The sequence below is a fragment of the Pinus tabuliformis genome, chromosome 2_2 (genome assembly GCF_031772625.1).
Source record: "Pinus tabuliformis cultivar Carrire ecotype Pingquan chromosome 2_2, CPIR1, whole genome shotgun sequence".
Lineage (NCBI taxonomy): Eukaryota > Viridiplantae > Streptophyta > Pinopsida > Pinales > Pinaceae > Pinus > Pinus tabuliformis.
The window spans coordinates 634,356,173-634,374,366 of NC_142300.1; the positions used below are offsets into that span (position 1 = coordinate 634,356,173).

General features: G+C 37.1%; 1 protein-coding gene across 3 annotated transcripts in view; it reads right to left on the reverse strand.

Annotated features, from left to right (window-relative positions):
• Positions 1–18,194, reverse strand: part of LOC149194226 (putative LRR receptor-like serine/threonine-protein kinase At1g06840) — a 404,279-nt gene that overhangs the window by 266,263 nt on the left and 119,822 nt on the right. For all 3 annotated transcript variants that reach the window (XM_089407379.1, XM_089407380.1, XM_089407378.1), the window contains 3 exons: positions 9,988–10,131; positions 9,740–9,811; positions 9,471–9,542 (listed from right to left, as the gene is read on the reverse strand). In XM_089407379.1, the coding sequence (XP_089263505.1) occupies positions 9,471–9,542; positions 9,740–9,811; positions 9,988–10,131 (288 nt within the window). The remainder of the gene's footprint in view (positions 1–9,470; positions 9,543–9,739; positions 9,812–9,987; positions 10,132–18,194) is intronic.

Sequence of the window (18,194 nt, forward strand, 5' to 3'; positions counted from 1 at the left end):
TTGAAAAAAAATTATAATTTAATTATTCATTTTTTTTTTAAATTTTAGCAACGGGACATATAAGATGAAGTGTTTTGATGTTTATTATGGATTGATGCCTATCGGTATTTACCAGCGATTTAATTTATATGACTATGCTAGTTAACACCCTAACAAGATTATATCACATCTTTAATATTTGAAATTTATACTTTTAGAAATAATTATTTTGGAAAAATACATTTTATATCTACAAAAAGATATTTAAAAAAAATGTATAAAAAAATGGAGGGGTATATGCAGAGGTGATGATACCCTCATCCTTAGAGCAACAAGAGCTGAAAGAAACTTAGAATACTTTGTTGGATCCTATTATTTATCGTTTCTATGAGTTTTCACATTTTATTTTCATCACATGATTTAAATATTTGCAAGGTGGCATGATGATTCTAACCTTCTTGGGTTGGAATTTAGGTAAAAGATACTTCTATTATGCATCATGTTCTTCATGCACTTTTGGGCTTGACTTGGAGATAGTGCATTCCTTTATTGGATGACGTATTACTGGAGGAGATTCAATTTCTCCTTGGTTGATTTTCATGGCTATGGTTTATCTTTTAGTTTTATTCACATTACACACCTTTGATTAACGAATCATCCTCTTGGTATATGTTTTGAGGATTGTGATATGCTCCCTAGTCCTATGGTATTGTCCTTCATATTTTTCCCATCGTTGGGCATATGTTGATCTGGCTCTTGCATTGGTTAGATAATGATAATGTATGGTGAAACCTAGTTCTCGTCATTGAGTGCCCTATCTCATATGGTTGTTTTGGCATGGTTATGATATATTATATGAAAGAATTTCACTTGGATTGGTTTGATGTCACATCGCGATGGAGCGCTTATCACACTTGCTTTGTTCACACATTTATTGATGTATTTTATATGGCTTAACCTCCTAGTGTGTGCCCTAGGAGATCTTGGTATATTTATTACATATTGTTAAGACTTGTGTTGGAGGACTCACCTCACTAGTGCACATGTTGAGTCATTTTTTGTAAGATACTCAATTTAGGAAATTTAATGGAACTGCTACTCAGAGAAGCCCTAATTTTTATTAACAAAATTTGTTATTCAAATTAAACAGAGAATTTGAAATCTAATTATTCATTTGATAGTACTTGGAATTTTGTCTGATGGTGTTTCTGACAATTGCTCTGGTGTTCTATGGCTGAAAATTTGCTCTGTTGCGACCCTTGCTCCCGCTAAGTTACCAAAACGACCAAAACCACCCTGCCAAACTGGACACACCTTTAGTATCCAACTCCAAAGTACTTCGAATTCGAGTACCTTGGTCCCTCGTGCCCAAAATTTCAAGAACAACTGAGCTCAGACTTTTTCTTATCAGTGGCATGGAATTTCCTCTTCTCTGTAATTTTCTTCCTCCGTCCAAAAATTTTCCCCCTTTCTATTATTTTGTGCATGGATAAATACTTGTCTTCAGGCGGTCGCCGCCTTCTTCCATCGCCCTTATCCAATTTGATTCATTAGTCATCTTGTTACGTGTTGCCTCAAGGCATTATACGCTAATATAAAGTGGAGGATGAATTTTAAATTTTAATTTATTTTATTAGAATTATAACATTTAACAAATGAGTCTTAATACATAACCTTAATTTTTAATTTTTAGAATAAACGAATAGTTGTCAATTGTTAGATATATATAAAATGAATATTTAAAAATAAATATTTGTACATATTTACATTAAGGGGATTGAAAGTGTTAATTTTACTTAGTAACTTTATAATCATGAAATATTTAATGTGTCTTTTGGAGGTGTCAAATTTTTAGGCTTTCCTTCTTAAATAATTTAGTTAATTTGAATAATTATTCAATACGTATACTAGTGCAAGATATGCGATGTATGCATATGTAGTTATCATATGCATACATCATATACATGCTAATACCCTTTTTCTTAAGAACCGAAATGGGTCATTACATACTCCCTTCCTTTAGAAAACTTCGTCCCGAAGTTAAGGTTTATATAGTATACCCGTAATTATAGTGTATTATTATTTTAGTAATTAGTGCAGTTATATAAGGATTATGTTTCGTGATTAAATACTTATTTAATGTGAGGATATTTTAAAATTTGTATTTTGAACATTGATAGGTTTATAATTTTAATAGTTAAGCCTGGCCCCGGCCAGACTCCCAAGCTATTCTAGAATCACCCTATCCTTCCTAATCTCTTCTGCTTCCATCCTATCCATCCTCTACTGAAATATGCCATGGTGTCAGTTATACTGATCTAGCCATTTAACCTCAAAGGTAATAACATCGACTATATCGACCTAATTTTCTAGTAGGCATCTGGCAGTCATCATCACATGTCTAGGGGAGCGTGACTCGCACAGTCCTCCCATGACTCCAGGTTTTGGAGGATAAACGGTGGGTAATACCTCCACCCCTCCTAGTGGGACCAGGGTCAACACCCTATCATGGAATGTCATTGAGTCTCAATTGTTCTTGAAATTTTGTCATCACGTGGTCGTTTTGGTAATGATGTGATCTACAATGTAAACACTTGTCCACACATCATAACATATGCATCAATATATTCACAGTAACATACTTGGCCATATCCAGCTCGTGTTATTTAGCTTTCATATAAAATGTAGTCATTATTTTGTTTCTATCTCATCAATCATATCGGTATGCAGAAATGAAACAAGATTATAGTTCTCTCATCCATAAACTAGCTCAATTCTTATCTGGTACTTTGTCACTGACAAATCTAATCTGATTATGAAGATCCATTACAGGTTTTGCGGCCCAGCATGGTCCATCTCCTCTGATTCTCACAGCCATATGTTATAGAACATCTACAGCTACTTCCGATCTCATTCTTATCTGGCAGCTTTGTCTCACTGATAAGACTAATTTGGTTTATGAAGATCCATTACAGGTTTTGCGGCCCAGTTGGGTCCATCTACAGTGATATGTTATAAAACAGTCATATGTTACAGAACATCTACAGTACTTCCGATCACAATCTGCTTATTTGAGGAACTATGTGTTTTTTCCTATCTATCTGAACCTTTTATATTGACTGAGGTTCCTGTAATCTCCATGTATAATGATCATTATATCATCTTAATATAATCATATGCTGCTTTTTTTCTCTGAAAAAAAAACATAATTCATAATTTAGATTTCATTGCAAAGTTAATCAAATACTAAACTTCATATTGGTATTCATAATTCAACAATATTAATTTAAATAACATATCTCATATTGGTATCCATGTACCAGTAGAATTAAGCAAATAACATATATCCTGTTTCAGTGACATAAAATTCATTTTTACATATGGTCACTGCCAAAATAGTTTTAAGTATCTGATTTAAAGTAAATATATACAAAATATGGGTTTAAGTTCTTCAAAATTGACACAAGTTGGGGTATCTTTGACATATGCTCTTTGTATCTTCTCAGGTAGCCGATTCAGGGTTGTACTTGTTCCACTAGACATTTAACTTGGTCTACCAAACGGTACCTGAGTTGCCGAACCCTACATTCTAGTATACGTAATGGTTCCCTCGTCCGATACATGCATTTCCTTCCATCGAAGGTTATGAGATTTGTCAGCTATGTAATGCCTTAATACAAATACATGAAATACATTATGAACTTTATGCAAGTGAGGCGGCAATGCAAGACGATAGGTGACAAGCCCAACATTTTCCAAGACTTTAAATGGTTCGATAAATCGGGGTGACAACTTTATCCCTTTTCCAAATTTGATAGTGCTTTTATTAGGTCTGATGCGAATGAAAACTTGATCTCCTACTTCATAATTCCTATCTGTTCTATGCGCATCCGCATAAATATTTTGTCTATCTTGTGCCTCTTTCAACCATTGTCTAATTTGTTTTACCTGTTCCTCCATTTCTTGAATTAATTCTAGCCCTACTATCTCCCGATCTTCTAACCTGTCCCAAATTAATGGTTTTCAGCAAGGTCTGTCGTATAATGCTTCAAATGGAGACATTCCAATTGAATTGTGGTAACTATTATTGTATGCAAATTCAACTAAGGGTAAATATTTTTCCTAGTGTGATTGCTGATCCATAACATACATCCTCAGCATATCTTCTAGTACTTGGTTCACCCTTTCTGTTTGTCCATCAGTCTCAAGATGATAAGCTATACATAAATTTAGTTGAGTTCCTAAGGCTGATTGCATACAAATCCAAAACCTTAAAGTGAATTGTGAATCTCTATCTGATATGATTTTCTTAGGTACTCCATGAAATCTGATAATTTTATTTATGAATACTTGAGCTACATCAACAACTTCGTATGTATCTCTTACGGGAATGAAATGGGCGCTTTTCGTTAATTTATCCACCACAACTAGAATGGCATTATGCCTTTGTAGAGTGAGAGGTAGCCTGACGATAAAATCCATAGAAATTATCTCCCATTTGGTAATAGGAATGTCATGAGGTTGTACAAGGCCTACCAGGTGACAATGATCAGCCGTTACTTGTTGGCATTCGAGACATTTTGCAACAAATTGGACAGTATCGCGTTTCATGTCTGCCCAAAAGAAGAGTTTCTTTGTATCAGCATACATTTTCTTTACACCAGGATGTGCACAATACAGTGCTTTGTGGGCTTCTTTAAGGATGGTGTTTCGAAGGTCCTCATTATCAGGAATGTACATCCTTCCATGAAATCGTAAAATTCCATCTTCCTCTAGTTCATATCCCTCAAACTTAGGTTCTTTTAGATTTTTACTATCAAGGTTGGATCTCACTTTTAAATACCAACTATCTCTCAAGAGATGTTCTAGCACTTGTTTTCTCAAATCTACCTTGATAGGTATGAGGGAAAATATCTGTGGTCTTCTACTTAAAGCATCTGCTACCACATTCTCCTTTCCTTTAATGTATGAAATTCCAAAATCATACTCACTTAGGAATTCACTCCATCGTCTTTGCCTAGCATTCAAGTCTCTTTGAGTAAACAAATATTGTAGACTTTGATGGTCGCTTTTGAGCATAAATCTTCTCCCTACTAGATAGTGTCTCCATATCTTTAAAGCTAAGTGCTAACACTATAACAACTAACTCTAAATTGTGTGTAGCATAGAGCTTTTCATGAGGCTTTAATTTCCTCGAGGCATATGCTATTACTCCTGTCTTGCATTAATACTGCACCTAATCCTTGCTTAGATGCATCAGTACACACAACAAAGTCTTTATCCATATCAAGTACTCGTAAGATTGGTGTACTGGTTAACAATCTTTTAAGTTCAGAGAATGATTTATGACATTCCTCAGTCCATTCATATCTAACCCCTTTACGCTGGAGTTGTGATAGGTTTTTCAATTTTGGAGAATCCTTCTACAAACCTTCGGTAGTAGCTGGCTAAACCCATAAAGCTTCATATTTCATGCACATTTTTCGGTATCGACCATTCCATGATTGCCTTTACCTTCTCAGGATCTACTGAGATTCCTTCACCAGATATGATATGACCTAAGTAATGAATCTTTTTTTGAAAGAAAGAACACTTGGATAAATTTCCATATAACTGGTGTTCTCTAAGGCAAGATAATACTATCCGTAAGTGTTCTTCGTGCTCTTTCTCATTTTTGGAGTAGATGAGAATATCATCTAAGAAAACTTGTACAAATTGATCGAGATATTTGCGGAAAACATTGTTCATAAGGTTCATGAATACTGTTGGTGCATTGGTCAACCCAAATGGTACCACAGTGAACTCATAATTCCCAAAGCATGTTCGGAATGCAGTCTTAGAGATATTTCTTTCCTTAATCCTTAGTTGATGATAGCCTAATCGTAGATCGATTTTTGAAAAGACAACAACTCCTTTCATTTGGTTGAAGAGGTCATCAATTCAAGGCATTGGATATCGATTCTTTATTGTAGCTTGATTCAAGTCTCGATAGTCTATGCATAACCGTAAGGAACAATCTTTCTTCTAGACAAAAATTATAGGAGCACCCCAAGGTGAAATACTAGATCGAACGTGCCATATATCCAATAGTTCTTTTAACTAAATTTGTAATTCTTGAAGTTCTGGAGTTGTCATTCTATAAGGTGTTTTGGAAATTGGTTTTGTACCAGGTTTCAATTCTATTGTGAGATCCAACTCTCTTTCAGGAGGTAATCCTGGTAGTTCCTTTGGAAAAACATCTAGAAATTTGGATAATACTAGATATTGTTCTAAGGATGGTCCTTTCTCTTTGCTTACTTCTTGAACTGCATATACCTGACAACCTTTCCTTAAACAATGCTTCATTTGCATTGCTGAGATGAAGCATAAAGATACTTTTCTCTTAATACCTTGGATTTGAATCATCTCCCCTTCATCATTTATACAAAGAATTATTTTCCCATAACAGTCTACCCAAGCTTGATGAGCTTCTAACCAATCCATACCTATGACGAGGTCATAAGTTCCTAGGGTTGTGACATAAACTTTTAACTTAGTTGAACAAATCCCTAGATCAATTTTGCATTCCTCCACACTTAAGTCTATGGATTGAAGTTCTCCTGAAGCCATTTCTACCTGTCTGAAATTGTTTTGCTTATAGGCTGCCAACCCACATTTATTTAATGCATATGACGAAATGAAACTATCAGTGGCACCAGTATCAAATAAGATTTTGAGTTTTATGCCATTAATAATACCTGAGGATTCCACTACAGTGGACTGATGTGCTTTGTTGCTGACTACAGCATGGATCTTATGATTGCCTTGGGTATTTGATGATGGCTCTTTCCTTGTTCTATGCATTATACTTGACAAAGCTTCCAGACAATCACATTGGAAATGCGGTCCTCCACATCCCCAACAATTAACCTGGGTCAGTCCCCTTGAATCATATTGTGAGTTTCTAGATAAGGAGCTTCGTCCTCTTATGCCACTTCCTCTGGTATTTTTTCCTTATTAGCAATTGCACGAGATTTCCATGAACTTGTGTTTTATGATTCAACAACTATAGTATTACTTGCCATGGAAGCTCTTACTCCTACTCCTCTTGGGGTAAATCTATTACCATATGGAGATGGCCTTGAGCTACTTCCCCTAAAGAAGTTTCGGGGAGTCTTTCCTGGAAATCCTGGTTGTAGAGGTTCTATTGGCCTAACATCCCTTTTTATTCCTAGATGCTCATCTGCATAACAGCCACATTCCACTACCTCGGCTACTGATGATGGCTTCCACATCCTAACCATGGCCTTGATGCGAGGATTTAACCCATACATGAAGCACTTAGCTTAACATTCATCGGAATCTAAATAATGAATATATTTCACAAGCTCCATAAACCTTATTCCATATTCTTCCACTGTTTTGTTACCTTGGACTAACATATGAAAAGCCCTGGCTCGTTGTTCTTGAAAATATGGAGGTAAATACTTAGCGTGGAATATTTCTTCGAACAATTCCCAAGGAACATTATCCATTGTGAGGTGTCGTTGCTTTTCCAGATTTCCCCACCAAATCAAGGCGAAGAGTACTCTCTTAGCACAAAACATCTGTTCATTCCTTCTAACCATGCTTCAGCATGTTCTCCAACTTGTCCTCCTAAAAATTCTGGGAGTTTAATCTTCTGCAGCTCCCTAGAAATACCTTCCTTTGATTGTCTATAATCAGAACCTTTGGGCTCCGCTGGATTTCTTTCTTCAGGCTGAGGTTGTTCTCCTTTAGTATTAGCTATTGGTGGCCCTTTTAATGTTTCAAATATGGCTTCCAACGAGCGCATTATAACGGTTAACTCCATTGCTAGAGCGATTGGCATTGATGATGGTCTTGATGGTGGCAACGATGGTGATGGTGATGGAGATGGCGATGACGATGTTGGTGGCGTTAATGACGGTGATGCTACCCGATCATGTCGTCATCATTGATATGTCCTTACCATCGTAGTGTTTCCTGGATACATCATAAAATTGTAAAAATTTGAGATATACTTTCAAATTTAACATATAATTTTGCAATTTCAAGTTCACAACGGGTATAGTTTTCTACTATTTTTACCTGCTAAGCAGGTCTTACTGGTACTGAGGTCAAGGAGGGTGGTATCGCTACCTCCTTGTCCTAATGCATGGTGATCTATCCTGATGCGTGATAATACTTATCAAAATGCATGGGTCTTCATAGACCATAGTATTACTTCATAATATTTGCCTAGTATTTTCTAGTCCTTACTGCGGTTATGAAAGGGGTTATTAACTTTGGATATCTTCATTAATGACATGATTAATTTTCTAAGTAGCCTAACAAATATATATAGACCGAGATTATTATTTTTTGAATAAGATATAAAGAATATAGATAGACACCTAAGACAAAAATGATATTAAGACTATAATTTATTAGCATAAATTGTGCAATCAATGTTATAAAGATTATTTCAAAATCATTATTAAAACAAATTAAAATGGCCAATAAGGAATCGTATCTATAAGGAATAATTTTGGGTTAAAGGAACCTATGTCTTTAGTAACAAATTGACTAAATTTAATATTCCTCATAGTACGAAGAATACTTCAAATTAACCAAATAAGGATTAAATACTCTAGATATATATATATATATAAAAAAAATAAAATTCAACTTTTGAACGCCAAGTAGACACTAATAAGAGGGTCTTTATTCACATGATTTAAGACTGAACAAAGGTTCGAGATTTATCAAGGAGTATAACTTGGACATTGAATTCCAATCGTTGCCCTAACATTTTTAATTGATCTCATTTATAAAACTCATTGGCATATAAATGAATGATGGGAGATGATGCCTTTGGCATACATCGTACATACTTACAGTAAGGGGATTGAAAGTGTTAATTTTACTTAGTCACTTTATAATCATGAAATATTTAATGTGTCTTTTGGAGGTGTCAAATTTTTAGGCTTCCCTTCTTAAATAATTTAGTTATTTTGAATAATTATTCAATAAGTATACTAGTGCAAGATATGCGATGTATGCATATGTAGCTATCATATGCATACATCATATACATGCTAATACCCTTTTGCTTGAGAACCGAAATGGGTCATTACATTTTCACACTTTGTAACATTTTATAACTAGGAATTTGTTGAACATGGTAATGACTAGAAAATTTGTTAGAAGATTTGGCAAGCATTAAGATGACATATTATAAAGTATGTTTATTGTATCACACTTGAGCTTTTGAACTTTATCTTGACAAGTGCGAGACTTTGTTGTAATAACTCCAATAGCCAATTAATGATTGAAAATAAACATTTAAGTATTAGAATATGGAATTCATTATCAAATTCTTATAATGGCAATGCATTACAATCTCCTCTGAAGTAAAATTTCTTCTTTAGATGTTAAATGTTCTTGGTAAAATGTTAGAAACCTAAAGAAAAGAGATTCCACTAGAACTCATGTGAAGAAAAGAAACTTACAATATTAGTAGATTTGGTAGATTTGATAATTCAGAAGGAAGTTCACCTGTCAAGTTGTTATTATCCAATAAGCTGCAAAAAGAAAAGGTTTTAGTTTCAACCAAGGGTAATGATGTTATTGGCCAAAAGTTATTATGGAGAAACAAATACAGTTGGAAAGATATGGTAGAGCATTTAAGGTCTCTCTAAATAACCAGAAATCTACAATTTCAGACTAATACTTTGAATGATGTACATTAAGATAATTCTAAATGAAGGCCAGAACTTACAGGTGAACCAAAATTGGCAGTTTGGAAAGCTCTTTTGGTATTTGACCACTTAGTGAATTATTATTCATGTGCCTGCAGATAAAATACACATTAAAAAAATTGAGTTAGAGCACTCTGGATAAGTACTTAGCTTTAAACTCCCACATTATTAACCTTCTTTAAAATCCAGATATCAGCAAGTCAAAGAAATTCATAATTCCAATATTTATGCGAAGAAAAAAAAATGATTATAACCACAAAGGACTTACAAGTGCTTTGTTTTATTCATATTTGCAAAAGACTTTGGTATAGACCCTGATATCTTGTTCTGATCAATTTGTAGTCGGTCCAAATTGGGAAGATAACCAAGCTCTTTGGGCAATGTACCTGATAACTGGTTGCCACTCAAAAGCCTATAAAATACCACAAGGAATGGTCACAAATTCAATTTTTTCATAAGAGATTCCAAAAAGATTGCAAGGAAATAGATTGATACATTGCATGCATTAATAGGTAAAGTATTTGCCCGATATTAAAATTATTATTGATAAAAAAAAGATTAGAATATTATTTCACTATCAAAGCTTGGTGGAAAAAAGATAGAAAATACTTATTTCACAATAAAAGTATGCATCAGACTTGCTAAAAAAGTCCAGAATGGAAAACTGCAATCTCAATAATACACCAATAGAGGTAGGATTCAAGCCTTCAAAACATGATACATCAAAATCTGGTAATGCAACATTGTATTGTCATCTCTCAAGGAATTTAATACATCTTAGAATAAGTAGACCATATACAAAATTTGCAGCTGGTATGTAAATATTTATTTCATGATAAAAGTATGCATCAAAATTTCTAAAAAAGTTCAGAATGGAACATTGCAGTCTCAATAAAACACCAATAGAGGTAGGATTCAAGCCTTCAAAACCCAGATTGTATTCCGAAAGTGCTTAATAAATCAAACCCTCAGATTGCTGCACCAGTTTTCCCGCATTAGGTTTTTCCGGGGACATTAGTCCAAAATCAACAGTGTCACTTGTGTGCTTGTTTCTATTTCCTTCAGTTGATGATCTGTAATGTGTTGAGCATGTATTTGTATTTATTTCCAGTATTTACATGGCAAATAACTTGTTAATTAATAGAACAAGTAGGTAGGAATAAATCAGTAAAATGCATGAAGGGTTTCTAACGTGTGAGACTTAGAAATTCCATCAATTGCTCTCTTTCTATGTTTCAGAATCATATTTAAGTTGGTGTAGGCTGCTTCAGTAATTTACTTCAATATTTCAAGAAGAAATCTGAAATAAGTTTGTAATGTAATTTACGCTCTAGTTGAAGTAGATTCAATTGGTTGTAGTATGATTTCTGAGATTGTTAGATCTAGGGATTTTCACAAGATCTGCATAGGGTGACGCAGATGTAGCTAGGAGCAACTCATCTTGAGCTAAGGTCAGTATCGGATCACTGGTGGAAGTGAGATTTTTCTCACTAGACTTCTGTCAGTCATATCTCTATATGGAAAGCTAGACTTGAGCTTCCATAGATTTGTACTCAGATTTACTACTGCATAATAATCAAACCCTCAGTTGCTCCACCAATTTTCCCAAGTTGGGTTTTTCCAGAGACTTTAGTCCAAAAATAATTGTGTATAGGTGTATGTGCATCTATTCTTCAGTGTTATTTTTTCTTCTGCAATATTTTTATTTTATGAAGGCTGCAATGAATGTATTTTGATATTTACCGTAGAAAACTACAAGTAATTTGTTTAAAGTAATTTAACAAATACAAGAAATATCACAATTGTTGCAGTAGGATTCACAGTTTCTGAATTTTCACACGCTGCTCCCACAGGTTGTGCTAATTCTATGAGCTCTGATACCACTGTGATATCCCTGAGAGAAATTAACAATAAATATGCAAAGCAAAATAGACAAAAACATATGACACAAAAGCAAGTAATCATACCACGAATTTGCATCCAAAACTGCGTTGTGTACTCATTTTATTAATGGAAAGAGGTGTACAACAATGTGCTAGAATGAGCACACCTGGGCTTGCTCTAGGCAAGCTAGCAAAGCCCCAAAATGATAAGTGAATCACCCTCCTCCAATCTGCTGCTAATCTTCCCAAGTGTTGTGTTGTAGATGCCCAGCAATGTGTTGTTGCTTGAAAGGATCTGCTGCTAGGGTCCTCTCCACTGCTGAGAAAATTATGGGAAATTAATCCTGGCCTCTACCCAAGAAAGCCAGAATAACCCACGAAGGGTTTGACCAAGGCTTGACCTAGGAAATTCGACCCTCTTTGGCTTCAGTGGCTTTGTTGTTGGGAAAATCGACCCACCTGAAGATTTTGCTGCTAAATGCTCCAAAAATACCTACAATCCTTGTTAGAAGGCTCCCCAGGCCCGCCCTCCAAGTTTCTTCCACAAACTCCACTCACTCCTCAACCTCCCAGAGTGTCTCTACCCAAGATTGCGTAGTCCCTACTTTGTTGCAGCTTTCCCAGCTGCTATAACTCGGCCTCCCTACTGCTGGTGTGATTTGGGACTAAGTAGAACTCCCTCCTTGGGTTGGCACTCGAAGTCCACCAAAGCAAGGGCTAGTATTTCCACTCGGAAACACCCGGTGTGCTGAACAACAAATGTCGACTTGGCTCATTGCTCAAGCATGCTATGTCAAAAGACAAATTCTGAAAATGATAGATGATTAGCAAAATGAGAGCCCCTCCTTCCTTTTGTCAAGTTGCCTCCAAGATTGCCCATGTGGGCCCACATCGAATTCCTCTCACTAATTCCGCTCTAGTGAGAGCATACTCTCCATGTGGGCCCACATTCCCTTGTGGTGGCCTCCACGCTCCACCAAAGTCGTAATCTTTCCATCAAACTCTAATGTTAGGGTGCCTCTCATGCCAAAAATCAAATGTGGGTACCCTAATCCCACTTCTCCTAAGTGTAACCAAGTAATACTCCAGAATTGAGCAAAATTGCTATTTACTCAGTAAAATACTAAGTAGGAATATCACACCTTGATTAGCAAGCTTGGTTCACTTAGATGCACTAAGGAATTATTGTACATGATGGTGAGGAAGCGCATTGGATCTTGTATGTAATTGACAGGTGGTTTCATTATGGGTTGGGAAACTTAATTGGGGCCCAAGCCCACCAGAGGATTATATTGACACTCACAGGGGAAATTTTGAGAGCCATGGGATTCCATCATGTGTTAGAGCATCATTTCATGCCATGGCCACCTTCAACACCCTCAATAATCTATTCATTGCCCCACATTATTCGCGAGATGATGCACTTGGACCAGTGTGCCCTTACTGACTTAGCATATTATGGCAGTTGATCTAAGGCCTAGAGGAAGTTTGTCTCACCCATTGAGACATGGAAGGGAAACCACCATAGTCAACATTGGAGCATTACAAGATTTTCTATCATTAGAAGACCCATTAGACCAGTTCTTGTGCCCCAAACCTGTTTTGGGGCCCCACATGATGACTAGCATGGTGACTAAGGGGTCATCCCCTTATTCAAAATTTATAGAGCCCTCTCTCACATTTTGGCACAAAGAGGAATCAACATGGCCCTCCAACAACCCAACATCAGCATGACATCATCAACTTGGCTAGCATTTGGATGGCTAATTCGTAATTTATGAAACCAATTTGTTTGGCTTGTCACCAAGGCTTGTATCTTGCACATTTTTATAATGTTAGGGGCCTTAGGCTAATAATTCGACCTCCAAGGTCTCATATAAATAGAACCCACATTCGTTTGTGAGAGATCATCATTACACTTGGGATTTTCCGCGTGTTTGGCTAATGCACTTTGATGTTTGGAGCTGATTTTTGTTCTTGTCTTGGAGCTACTTCTTGAATATGGATGGATATATTGCATGATTATCTTGTAAGTTCTCTTGTTAATGGAATTATTCTTTGTAAATGTCTAATGTATGTAATTTCTACAACTAAAGTAAATTTTCTTATGCCCTAATTTTGTTGAAGAAAATTTTGGAAGTCTTTTGGTTGGTTCTTGCATATATTATTCATGGTATAACATGCAATGAATGTTCCTAGTGATGAAATGTTATTTTTCTTCATGAAACTCCATATTCTAATAGTAGTTAATTGTTGAAGGTTGGTAGGTAGGCCATCAACCTTTAACCTCCTTGAAGAAAAATTTGGATAATCTAAAGCATCTAGGACTCCATTAGACCAAGGGAGAAGGCACTGGCCCAAGCCATCTGGTGATCAAACTTCCTTTTCTCCATAACATTTCTCCTTAAAATTTTGGTCCCCTTCCTCTTGGATAGCTAGACTAGGGCAGTGAAATCCTCCAGAGCGTAAATTTGTGGATTCCGTGAGCACAAGACTCTTCCTTAAGGTCTTGTCTAGAGGACCTCCAAGTTTGGCAGGGTTCTCACAGTTATCCGTCCACAAAAGCTTGTGTCATAGGTGTGCCCTAGAAGGGAAATATATAGCTTGTATCTCCTTGGATTGGGACTTCCTTTAGGGTTGTATGAGCATAGTATTCATTGGAATAAATCATAAGAAGCCCTTTATCCTCCTTGCCTTGAACTTGAGAGTGCCTTTGTCCATGACAATTCACAAAACCCTAGGTCTCATGCAAGTCTTTCTTAGGTCTCTCAAAGGGAGCGAAGAGCCTCTTAGAAGTGTCAAAGCATCACAAAGAGCTTCCTTGAGAGGTCCTACCTCATCACCTAGAGTCTTTATCTTAGGAATACCTATCATCATCACATATCTCAAACTCTAAGTCTTGTTCTCCTCATCCTAAGGCTTTTCTCGGAGATCATTTTAACTTCTTTGAAGCATGGAGCCATTGTTGTGTATCTCCTTGAATGGGCTTTGTGGAATCACGTCATACCTATGTTAGTTTTTGTAGCATCGGATGTGTTCTAGCCTTGAAATTTTGTGGAGAGGTTAGAATGCATGAGATCTCCAAAACCCATAAATTGTTTCTGAAATTTCTGCCCATAAATGACTTAATTAGATTATTAGTCAGTTTTTAAATATTTCCTAAGTCTAAACTTAGGTAATATGACTAATTAATCAAAATTAATTAAGTTAAGGTGTGAATGTTCTAGAAACCCACACGAATCGACTTCAAATTAATCCTAGCCATCGATTAAGATCTTCATCTAATATTCGTCATTGAAGTCTCAATAGAGGATTATAAGAAGTTGATGGGCACGTAGAGAATACACTTGAGCAATTCGATTTCATGAGCAGATCGATTTCCTAAGTAGCAACAATCAGTTGCTGGAGAGAGAGCTAGTGAGATCGAAGCAATGAGAGAGGGGCAGAGAGTCAGAGACAGTGAAGCTGGAGGAAGGTTTCCAGATCTGGTAAGTGCATTTGCAGAAAGGAAAAAGAGCCACAGGGAGGCTGATGTTGGGGCAACGCAAAAGCCATTAGAGGCCGTTTCGATTTTGCTGGGGAAAGACGAGTTTTAGTGCCAGAAGTTGGACAGAGGTTCCGAAGGCTAGCAGAGACATTTTCCTAGATAACAGCAAACCATATGGCTTGAGGAGAAACTGGTTCCAATTGAGTGCAAAAGGGACTTCACTAGTGTGACACAGTAGTTGCACAGAGCTAGTTTGGACGACTCACCTAGAGCTGAGGTCAGAGCCCGGATTTGCCTGTGGAGTGAGGAAATTTCCTCACTAGATTTTTGCCAATATTTCTGTTGATTTGGGGTAGCATTGGATGTTCTCTAGCCACAAAAATTGGTGGAGAGGCTAAAGCACATGAGATATCCAATACCCAGAAATAGTTTGGGCAGAATCTAACCAGTTTGGGAGATATTAAAATAATTAATATTTTTAATGAAGTCCCTAAGTTTGAACTTAGGGAAAATAAAATATTAATGTGAATTAATATAAAACTGAGTTAGAATGGTCCAAAAGTCATGGATCAAGGCAGATCTAATCTTAGCCGTTGATTTGGGACTTAATCTCGATCGTTGAAATGTCAAAGATAAAAGTATAAGAAGAGGCTTGAGGGTCACGAGTTGATCAAGAATTCGATTTTCTGGGGTAGGGCTTGATGAGGAAATCGAAGGAGTGATCTGAGTTGCAGCTGAAGGGCAGTGAATACAGAAGCAGAGAGGCAGAGAGGGTACCGGGAGCATCAGTGCAGAAGCCGGGAGAGGGTTGACGCAAAGCCAACTCGAGGCCATGTAGAGCCAGCCAGAGGCCATGCACAGCCAGCCAGAGGCTACACAGAGCTAGCCAGGAGCTACGAAGTGCCAGAAAGAGCTAGCGTGGGAGACGAGAGGCTCTAGAGGTTGATGTTGGTATAGTTGGGCTGACGCTAGGCTAGAAAGGCTGACGTAGACCCTAGAGGCTGACGCTCGGAGATTTCGTGGGGCAGATTGGGGCTGATATCTGTCTTCGACTGAAAGATAATACTGCCGAAGGAATTCTCTATTAGGTGAGCCATTTCTGGAACCCAGATTGTATTCTGAAACTTCTTAATAATAAAACCCTCAGATAGCTATACTGGTTTTCCTGCATTGGGTTTTACTGGGGACATTAGTCCAAAAATAACGGTGTCACTTGTGTGCTTGTTTTTCGTTTAGTTGATGATTTGTTTGTGTTGAGACTGTATTTGTATTTATTTTTAGTATTTACATGGTAAATAACTTGCTAATTAACAAAACAAGTAGGAAGAAATAAATCAGAAAGTACAGGAAGGATTTTTAATAGTTAGAATTAGAAATTCCAACATGGTATCAGAGCGTGGTTGCAGATCACAGGATAACTAAGGGCACCAGCCGAGTAGAGCAGCAGCAACAAAAGCAATTGTCCCGAGTGACAGAAGTTGTTCCTAGTGGAAAAGCAACAAGGAAGGGATGACACAGGCCTACGTCATTAATTCAAGCCGGGAAGAGGATTAGCACAGTGGCAAAGAGGAGCAAACCTGACCTACGTAGTGCCCAGTCATCTTTCTCAGTGAGGAAGGATTGACACCTGTGGCCAAGAGGTGCAGATTTTGTTGGTGTCGGGATTGCACAAAGCCTAGAGGCTCTAACCTTCAGTTTGCTGGGGCTAGTTGCTGCAATAGGATCCGGGATTCCGAATTTTCATATGGTATCAGAGCCCAAATTATCAGTCGGAGAGCTTAGTAGCGAAAAAAGAAGGATTTTTGCTATTTAGTGTGGGCAGCAGGTCGAAACCCTAGAATGCAGTGCAATCACTTGGCCAAGAGATCGAATTTCTTAAGGAGAATCGATTTTTCTGAGGGACAAAAAAATTTGATCTCTCTAGATCAAGGAATTCCAGAGGCAGAGGGAGTAGCCATTTTTTTTTGTAGAGCAGATCTCTAGCTGGACGCAGTAGTTTTGCATCAGTTGCTATAGTAGAGCTAGCATTAGGTGGAAGAAGAGCACACATTGAGGGAATATTTTCCTTAGGAACTTCTAGTCCCAGATAGTTCAATTTCCCTTGCAGATTAGAAAAAGTTGTGTGCAGAGTTTCTCACTCCATAAGGGAGTGAGAAGAGCTAAGCAGCAACTGAGCAAAAGGGAAGAGGTGATTTTCAACATTATCTGAGATGGCCACTGCCAGACTACGAGATCAGTGCAGGTTGGATGGTGCTTCCAACTATGTCATCTGGAAGCAAGGATGTCCTTCCTTCTGGATGAATATGGCCTAAAGCCTTTCATAGATGCGGTGCTAGCTATCCCCGTGGATCCAAATCAGTTGAAGGAGTACAAAAAGGAGATGGCGAAGGCAAAAAGGTTGATCCTTTATGGTGTTTGGGATCACATTGTATCACACATAGCGGCCCAATGAATGAGAAAAGAGATGTGGGATACACTTTCCACATTGTACCAGGGCACTTTCGAGTAGCGGAAGATATACTTAGAGGAGAAGTTGAGATGCACCAAGATGCAAAAAGGGGAACGCATAGACCCCTTCCTCACTAGGATTCAAGAGATCTGGGACCAGTCATCAGATGTTGGGGTAGTGCCTCAACCCACAGAGTTAGTGCGATTGTGTTGAAATTTCTAATTTTGACATGTCCGAAATTCCTAATGCATTATCTAGTTTATTTCACCTACTTGTTTGCTCCATTAACAAGTTATTTATACATATAAATACTGAAAATAAAACACAAATGAAACCTTAACTCATATATAGATCAGCAACTGAAATACTAGACAAACACACAAGGGACACCGTTATTTTTATACAATCGTCCCCGGGAAAACCCAATGCAAGAAAATTGATGTAACAGTTCTGAGGGTTTTATTATTATGTAGATTTCTTGAGTAAGACTAGGATGCCAAACTGGCTCACCTAATAGATATTTTTACATTGCAGTAATACCTCTTCTCAGAGACAAATATTCAGCAAGTCTGCCCCACAAAAATCCTTCTTGCGCTTCTCCAAGGCTCTGCATCAACCCTGCTAGCCTCACCGTAGCTTTAGAACCCTCTGCGTCA